Raw genomic sequence first — 9,038 nt, forward strand, 5'->3', positions numbered from 1 at the left:
CGGTTTGCAGCTGCCATCGATGAGGATGTGCTGCGCTACCAGTTTGTGAAGAAGAAGGGCTATGTGCGGCTGCACACCAACAAGGGCGACCTCAACCTGGAGCTGCACTGCGACATGGTAGGTGGCTGCCATCCCCTCCACCTAAGTCCAGGCCCTTGCCAGGGTCTTAAATACATAGCTGCACTTGGCACATGCACGTGGTACAAAATTCCACTTGGTCTCCAGAAAGTATGGTGCCCCCACCTCCCTTTCTGTTAGGGACCCTGTTAGCGGTGCACTGCATTTCCCTGGTCCGTGCTCTGAGCAGTTGCGTGCACAACCTTCACACGAAAGGGGTCAGGCTCCACACACACACCCCTGCCCCCCACTTGTTCAAGTGTCTCTCCACGGCCCTGGCTTAGGGTCATGGCAGATACAAGTGTCTTGTCATTTAGCTTCACAGGTCCTTCTTTACCATGTCTGCGCTGGGCAGCAGACCATTGCCCCTGCACGGTAAGGGCCCTGGGTGGCAGTTGTGATCCTTGCATCAGTTGCTCCTTGCCTCACAGAAGTATCTGGGCTATTTTGTAGACACCAAAAACCTGTGAAAACTTCATCAAACTCTGCAAGAAGCAGTATTACGATGGCACCATCTTCCACAGATCCATCAGGAACTTTGTGGTGAGTGACAAGAGTCAGCACTGGCCAAAGACTTGCTTCTCTGTAGGGGCCCTGTGACTCCTGGCCAGCGTGAGTCCTGCAGGTGACTCCTGGGAGTCATTCTTATGAGCCCCTTTTTTTCAGGGCAGGGAGCCTGCAGGCTGACCCCTAAGAGTCCCCAGCCTGGCCACACTAGGCTTGTGCAGAGAAGTGGCCTGGGAGGGCCTTGTCCTCACCCAGAACTCCCTTGAGCCCCCCCTGGCAGGTGGGGAGTTCATTCAGCCAGTGGTGGTGGGCGGTGGCAGGAGGGCCAGGCAGGGCCTCGGGCTCAGGGGTACAGCTTGCTGACTGGCTTCTTGTCTTCTCACAGATCCAGGGGGGAGACCCCACTGGCACAGGCACAGGTAGGTACTAGTATGGGGGCCACCCCGGCAGCTTTGGCTGCTTCATAGGCCGCGAGGGGGTAGGTGGGTGCAGGCTGTGCTGAGAGGTCCAGATGTGGAATCTGACAGACCAGCCACCAGCCTGCTGTGTGACCTCAGGCACATCCCTCATTTTTCTCATTTTGAGATGGTTGTAAGGCCTGGTTAGAGGATGAAAAGCAACATGTTGCCTTCTTGCTGCCTCTTGAACCCTTCAGCCTGTTGGCTCCTTGGGCCCCGGCCACTCCCTCACCCCACGTGGTGTGAGCAGTAATAACCTGTGGTTTTCACCTTCTACTCCTTGTACTAGGGGCCTGGCCCCATGTAGAGGCTCTGAAGGACCTGGGGGCTGGGAGGAGTCCATGGGGAGATAGTGATGAGGGTCCCTCGGGGCCAGGGCTGCCCTCTGAGGTACTTGGCAGCAGTGCCCCTTGGGACTCAACACACATTTCCAGAGCTGGGCTTCGTCCTTCGGGCTGCACTTGGCCTGGGACCCAGTCATTCTTACTGCCAGTCATGCTGCTTTCTCTTCCAGGTGGGGAGTCGTACTGGGGAAAGCCCTTCAAAGATGAATTCCGGCCCAACCTCTCACACACGGGCCGGGGTATCCTCAGCATGGCCAACTCGGGGCCCAACACCAATAAGTCTCAATTGTGAGTCAGCCGGCAGCTGTGGGTGGGTCCTCCCTCTCAGCTTTGCCCTAGAGAGCATACACTACCTGAATCCCACCCAGAAAGTGGGCAGCACTCCGGGGGGAGACTCACCACTCCCCCACCCCCCAAGTGTGTGTGCTTTGTATGTGCCCATGAAAGAATAGACATGGGTGGTTACACAGAGACCCAGAGCGGCTGTAGGAGGCAGATGCGGGTGTGGGTGTGGCTGGCCCGGGCTGTGGGGAGAGTGCATGATGGGGGGCAGGGGCGGCTAGAACTTGTAGTGCATTTCTGGAAATGGGGAGACCCAGTGAGGGTGTGAGAATTCTGCTTGCAGCATTGAGGTGTGAGATGCTTGGGACACTCAGCCTGGTCCTAGTGGGTCAGCCAAGGGGGTGAGAATGAGCTGGAAGTAAAGACCTGGCCACCCTGGTCTAGATGAAAAGGCGAGGGGTGAGGGCCCACCGGAAGTGAGTGTGGGAAGGGGAACAGCCAGACTCAACCTGGGAGGGACAGGGGTGGGGGATGTCTGTGGGGCAGCGGCAAGACAGTTTTCCGGAGGAGCCTTGCACAATGGGGCTGGCAGGGCAGGGGAGATCGGTCTGTGCAGTGTGGGGGCCGATGATGGTGGCATCGAGTGGGGCAGGAGTGGTGGCTTTCCTGGACGTTTGATGGGATTCCCCCGCAGAGCCGTGCAGCTGGGTAGAATGGGGGTGCCCAGCCAGGCAGGGTTTTGCTTGGCCTCAATCATTCCCTCTCTTGGGAGCTGGAGGAGTTCACGGAGTTTCATTATTTCTGATTTTTAAAAGTCTTTAGTTTCTGCTTGTTCTTTGTCAACTCTTTCCTCTTTGCTCACTTTTTATGAGGAAGTTTGTGTGTGCATATGTATATATAATCTGGAATTAGGCCCTGATTTACACAAGGATGTAACACATGCCTGGGAGGAGGTGGGGAAAGGAGCCGGGCCTCTCCCAGAACACCAGCTGGAGGAGCACCTTCTCTGTAGGAAGCACTCAGCAGGAGGGCCCTGGCTTAGGATGTAAAGGATTTATGGAAAATCACCTGGAACGAGTCACCTAAGCTAGGGGACCATCAGGATACAAAAGGGGCCTCCCTTGAGAGAGGACACCCTGGGGCCCAGGCAGTCCCAGCACCCCCTTCTCCACTGTGCCCGTGGTGTCTGGGGCCAACCAGGCACACTTGACAGGGGCTCTGATGGGCACCCTCATATTAGAGGTGAGTCAACGGCAGGGGTGCCTGGGTGGCTCAGTCCGTTGAGTGTCTAACTTCGGCTCAGGTCATGATCTCGAACTTACAGTTCAAGCCCGGCCTCAGGCTCTCTGCTCTCAGAACAGAGCCTGCTTCAGATCCTCTGCCCCACTTTCTCTCTGCCCCTCCCCTGTTCTCTCAAAAAGTAACATTAAAACAAAATATTATCTGGGATCTTGTCAAATGGAAAATACCTGGGAAAAACATCTGGAATATCAATGACTAAAAAGCTCTTAAAAATACAGGGGCACGTGGGTGGCTCAGTCGGTTGAGCATCTGACTCTTGATTTCTGTTCAGGTCTTGAGCCTCAGGGTCATGGGACCAAGAGCCCCGAGTTGGGCTCTGTACTGACAGTGTGGAGCCTGCTTGGGATTCTCTGTCTCCCTCTCTCTGCCTCTCCCCAACTTGTGTGCGTGTGCATGCGCGTGATCTTTTTCGCAAAAATAATCATTAAAAAAAAAAGACTTTTTGAGAGAGAGCATGCATAAGCAGGGGAGGGGCAGAGAGGGAGAGAGACAGAGTATCCAAAGTGGGCTCTGTGCTGACAGCAGACAGCCCAATGTGGGGCTCGAACTCACAAACCACGAGATCATGACCGGAGCCAAAGTTGGACGCTTAACCAATGGAGCCACCAGGTGCCCTGATTTTATTTTTTTCTCAAGCTGTACACCCAGTGTGGGGCTTGAACTTAAAACCCCAAGATCAAGAGTGCATGCTCCACCGATTGAGCCTGCCACACACCCCAGATTTTAAGATCATTTTATCTACAGGAGACTATGGGGGTTCTAATTGGAGTGATGTGATGTTGATAGTTTGGAAGGATAGATGTATGACCTCTTCAATTTATGAATGTGTCTTGACATTCTGTGAGGCTGTGTTTTATATCTTTTAATGTGGCTTTATAGTTTTCTTCACCTGGGCTCCCTGCCTTCCTGGATAAGCCTGTTCATTAAGGATTTTATGACTTGTGATATTTTTGTAATGAGAATTCTTTTCCAATTCTGTTGCGCATGTGGAGAAAGCCTATTTTATTTATTTATTTATTTACATTTATTTATTTATTTTTGAGAGAGAGACAGAGCACAAGCAGGGGATGGGCAGAGAGAGAAGGAGACACAGAATCCGAAGCAGGCTCCAGGCTCCGAGCTGTCAGCACACAGCCCGATGCGGGGCTCGAACTCACAAACCATGAGATCATGACCTGAGCTGAAGTCGGATGCTCAACCGACTGAGCCACCCAGGCACCCCGAGAAAGTCTGTTTTATATCTAGCTACTTTATCAAATTCTCTTATAACTCAGATAGTTTTTGTTAAGAGTGTCTTGGGTTTTCTAGATACTCAGTTTATCAGCACAAGGTGGTGTTCTGTCTTCTCTTCTAGTGTGAACACCAGTCACTTCATAGGCCTGTAAGGAGAGGAGTGGGCGTAACATGCTGTTTTGCCATCTGATCAAATTTGTTTTGGGGCCTACTTTTTTGGAGAGACTGTGGCATTTCCAGATGTTTTTCTCTTAGCATCTGTTACTATGGTCCTATGGTTTTCCTTTCCTCCTGGAATTTGTGGATGTATCCTCTGGGCTGACCAGCCTTGCTGTCTGTCAATCCTTTGTTCTGGAGTAAACCTGGTCTGGTCCTTGCTGTGCAATGATGGTCCGACGACCACTGTTTTAGACCATGTGCCACTATCTATCTTCTGGAGCCAGGTGTGGCTTGTCAGAACTGGTTTGGTGGGACCAGAGTCTGAGAGGGTGCAGCCTGCACAGTGAGCCTGCCCTCACTTTATAGCCTGGGGTGGTTAAACTTAGATTGGAGTCAGCTGCTTGTTCAGTTAGCTTGTCAAGGACAGCTTTTGCAGATCATTCACTCTAATTCCTTAGTCAGATTCCACTCCGTGGGCCAACTGGCCCACGTTTCTGTTTTGCCAGAATGTAACTGGTCCATGTCTAGATTTCCAAACTTGCTTCCATGGTATCTCTTTTCCTGTTGCTCACCGTATCTCCTTTCCCACTCTCCTTAATGGCTCACGAAAGGCTTCTCTGTTTTTACTTCATGTAAGTTTCCTCAGTTTCCATCTTTAATGGCTTCTTCCTGTTTCTCTTCTCTTTCTCTCCTTTCTTAGCCTTACGTCTTGCTCTTCACCCTGAAGCCATTTGAGTCTGTATATGTTGACGGCACTTTGTTCTTAGGTCAAAGAACTAATTTGAGACTTCCCTTCTATTATGTCTTTGCCCTTTCATTGTTTTTCTGTTTCCTTTTTTTTCTTTGGGACTATTTCATTCCCTTTTAAGGTTCCCCATGTGTGTTAGAAATGAGTGGTAGCGAGTGACCCACTCAGTGGCCAGAGTTAAGGTCTGCACAGTTGTGGGTTTTGACATCTGTGGACACCTGCCCGCTGGCCTTGTCATCGGGTCAGACCTGGTGGGCCCCAAGGGAGTGCTGTCCCTGGAGGAATGTGCTTCAGCCTTCCGTCCCTGCCAGGTGTGTGTGCATGTGTGCATGCTGTGGGTTGTCGGGGATGTGGGTGGCATCGCACCGTGTCCCAGCAGGCTGCCCGGCCTGCACCACTTCCAGGGATCCCTTATGCACCGGGATCCGCCCCAGAATGCTTTTGCCTCCATCTCTTGTTAAACATCTCCTTCCATCCTTTAACTTGGAGCTTTCTAGATCCTTGAAGTCTTGGGGCTGTCTTTCTAACAGCACATGCTGGAGTGGGGACTATTTTACCTCAGCCTGACAGTCATAAGTGCATACCTAACTTTCCAGACGGTGTCTGGATTGCTTTCTGTTACCTTCATTTGTGCTTTCTAGTCACCCTTTTAAAAAATATTTTTCGGAGCACCTGGGTGGCGGCCAGTCGGTTAAGCAGCCGACTTTTGGCTCAGGTCATGATTTCACGGTCCGTGAGTTTGAGCCCCGCGTCGGGCTCTGTGCTGACAGCTCAGAGCCTGGAACCTGTTTCAGATTCTGTGTCTCCCTCTCTCTGACCCTCGCCCGTTCATGCTCTGTCTCTCTCTGTCTCAAAAATAAATGTTAAAAAAAATAAAAAATATTTTTCATTTCTTTCTCCTGATTTGGAAGTTAGATGTGTCACTTAAGTAGATTTATTTAAAGTCTGTAGTTACTAGTTAGTTATCTCTCTCCCTCCCAGACAGATCCTTCCAGTCCTGGCCCCCCAGCTCTACCATCTCACATTAGTATAGTTAGGCATTTAAATTTCACTCATTTTTATTCCAAACTAGATGTAAAAATTTATTTGGTCAGTGTTTATGGGTATTTACCCATGTTCCTCAGTGTCTTTGCTCCCTTTCCTGCTCGTGTCCTTTCTTCCAGTTCAGAGTCCCTGTTCCTTGAGCTGCTGTCACACTGGTGTGGGCTCTGGTGTCCAGTTTCCCCAGCCACTCACTCCCCCAGCAGCCTCTCCCTGCAGGCTTTGGCAGTGTCTGCCCGACAGGAGGTGGCAGTAGCCAGGTCTGGAGGCACAGCCTCTCCTGCTCTTTCCCAGGCAGCTGTGCCCTGGGCCTCTTCCTGGGGAGCCAGGGGTCCTGGTCCCCTGGATGGGCAGGGCATGAAGGCCACACACGCGAGTGAGCTCCAGCTTCCCAGAATAGCTCTTGAGGGACGAGGACGCCTGGTTTGTGCCCAGAAGCCATGACCCAAGTCAGGCTGGGTGGGGGAGCTTGCACGCTCGTCCTGATGCCCTCTCTTCCTTGCCCAGCTTTATCACCTTCCGCTCCTGCGCATACCTTGACAAGAAGCACACTATCTTCGGGCGGTAAGAGAAGCTGCTGCTGAGGTCTGGGGTGCGGGTGGGCTTCTTCCCCAGTGGGACCCTCTCACTGCCTTTCCCCCTCGCCTGGCTCCATGCTCATTTGCCCTCATCACCATCACTGCCACGGTCATGGCCATGCAGACCTGCTGGCTGGGAGGAGCTCTAGCCCCCTCTGGCCGGCTGCCCTCCCTGAACTCACCCCCTTCAGGCTCTCCTCTGGATGGTTCCAATTCTCAAGTCTGGTCCATGTTTGTTCTCTGTCCTCTTGTCTTGTGAAGGCCCGGATGGTATTTCCAGTTTCCTGGCTTCATGGTCTGTCACAACCCTCAGCTCAGCTGTCTGTAGCGCCAAAGGCACTAGCATAGAAGCAATGGGTGTGGCTACGTCCCAATAAACTTTGAACAAGCCAGGTGGCCCACTGGCCCTGCTCTTACCTCTCCCCTCGGCCCCTCCTCCCCAGGCCATGGCCCTCACCCCTATGGGACCTTCTCAGGCCCATCCTCTGCCCTTCTTCCTGGCATGCCACAGGGACTTGGCTTTTGGGGGTTCACTGCCTGCAGCACAGAGTACCCCTGTCCCCCTGCCGCAGGGTTGTTGGGGGCTTTGACACACTGACAGCCATGGAGAACGTGGAGAGTGACCCCAAAACTGACCGCCCTAAGGTATGTACTCAGGGAGAGTAGAGGGACCGCTGCTCAGGCCTGGCATCAGGCAGGTGGCTTAGGAGGGGCCTGCTGCCTTCTGCCGGCCCCTCATTTGCCTCCCTCCGCTGCTAGGAGGAGATCCGCATTGACTCCACCACGGTGTTTGTGGACCCCTACGAGGAGGCTGACGCTCAGGTGAGGGGGCCTCAGCCACCAGGTGGGCAGGGCTTCTGGGGAACTTGCCCAGCCTGAGGAGCTCCGGGCCAGCTGTTGTCCTGTTCCCTCACAGATTGCTGAGGAGCGGAAGAAGACGCAGCTCGAGGAGGTGGCCCCAGAAAGCACAGTGAAAACAAGCCAGCCCAAGCCGGGGAGCCAGGGCCCCCAGACGTACCGCCAGGGGGTGGGCAAGTACATCAACCCGGCAGCCACGTGAGTGGAGCGAGGGCTGTTATCCCGTTTTGCATGGTGCTCTCCAAGCTTACCAGTGCCCACGGGTCAGAACCCAGCAGTGGTGAGGACAAGCAGGGGCCGTGGGGGCCACTGTACAGGCTGGGGATTGAGGACTTGGGGCTGGGGGTACGTGGCTGTGTGACATCACGCTGAGGGGAGCCGTGGGAGGGTGTGGGCCCCCAGCTCCAGGAATTGGTACACAGCAGCTAGAGTGGTTCTTCTCTTTCTAGGAAACGTGTAGCAGAGGAAGAGCCCTCAACCAGTGCAGTTGTCCCTGTAGCCAAGAAAAAACCCAGCCGAGGTTTTGGGGACTTCAGCTCATGGTAGCAGCAGGTCTGTCACTCTGGATCCCCATAGGGACTCAGGGCTGGGGACCTGTATCCACACCACAGAGTTTTCTGTCTTCCTGACTACAGCTCACTAGAGCTCTTGCTTGTTCCGCTTTCCTGGTCCCTGGGCCTTCCCAACCTTCACTTGGTACAGTGGCCTGGCCCTGTTTCCAGGCCTGAGCCTACCTAGAACCCTCGACCTGGACCACCAGGCGTGGGCTGTGGCCCTTAGACCAGCCTGCAGCACGGGTCTGGGACAGGGAGGAAGGCTGTGTCCTGACTCTGGCCTTCCTCCCTTCCCCACCCCACTTCGGTCATTTTGTCTGAGACTGTTTACTCAGCGTATCACCTGGGACCTGGTTAGAAACAGAGTCTCAGACTTCGGATCTTCTGATCGGGAGACTCTGGGGGCAGGGTTCGGCATCCAAACCTTGGGGGGGCCCCTGCTGCCGGTGGCTTGAGGATGCTAGACTAGAGCCTTGACATCAGTTTCTAAAACCTTTTCTGCTGCCTTATACCTGGGCTTACTGAGGCCCACCCAACAAGGACCATGGGTGGTCACAGCTATGTTCCCCCGAGGGCCACACCCAGGACTGCCCACCTCTCCGGCTCAGGACAGGACCAGGACCACACATGGGAGAAGCCAGCCAGCGCCTGCTGTTACCAATGGATGTGCCAAAGGCTGCAGAGAGCTGGTGTGCCCCCTGGCCCCCTGCCTCCCCACATGCTCACTTGACCCCCAGCCCTAGCACCAGAGCTTCTAGGCCAGCCTCACCAGCGTTTCCAGACTTAAAAATCCCTTAATTCTATTTTTCTATAAATGTCTTTTAAAAAACATGCTTGCCTGCCCACCCTTTTTTTTT

The 9,038-nt window shown here is 53.7% G+C and overlaps 1 protein-coding gene across 5 annotated transcripts in view; it reads left to right on the forward strand.

Moving 5' to 3' along the window:
- The window catches only part of PPIL2 (peptidylprolyl isomerase like 2), a 31,891-nt gene that overhangs the window by 21,362 nt on the left and 1,491 nt on the right, over positions 1-9,038 (forward strand). For 2 of the 5 annotated variants that reach the window (XM_006938737.5, XM_003994971.6), the window contains exons 12-20: positions 11-117; positions 571-660; positions 1,010-1,043; positions 1,597-1,714; positions 6,699-6,755; positions 7,342-7,414; positions 7,529-7,591; positions 7,686-7,825; positions 8,077-8,179. In XM_006938737.5, coding sequence (XP_006938799.1) covers positions 11-117; positions 571-660; positions 1,010-1,043; positions 1,597-1,714; positions 6,699-6,755; positions 7,342-7,414; positions 7,529-7,591; positions 7,686-7,825; positions 8,077-8,173 — 779 coding nt within the window. In that variant the 3' untranslated portion in view covers positions 8,174-8,179. Of the gene's footprint in view, positions 1-10; positions 118-570; positions 661-1,009; positions 1,044-1,596; positions 1,715-6,698; positions 6,756-7,280; positions 7,415-7,528; positions 7,592-7,685; positions 7,826-8,076; positions 9,013-9,038 lie in introns of those variants that run through there. The other 3 variants (XM_019814940.3, XM_019814939.3, XR_006588405.1) reach the window with 3 other exon arrangements.

Source organism: Felis catus, chromosome D3 (genome assembly GCF_018350175.1).
Source record: "Felis catus isolate Fca126 chromosome D3, F.catus_Fca126_mat1.0, whole genome shotgun sequence".
NCBI classification, from domain to species: Eukaryota; Metazoa; Chordata; class Mammalia; order Carnivora; family Felidae; genus Felis; species Felis catus.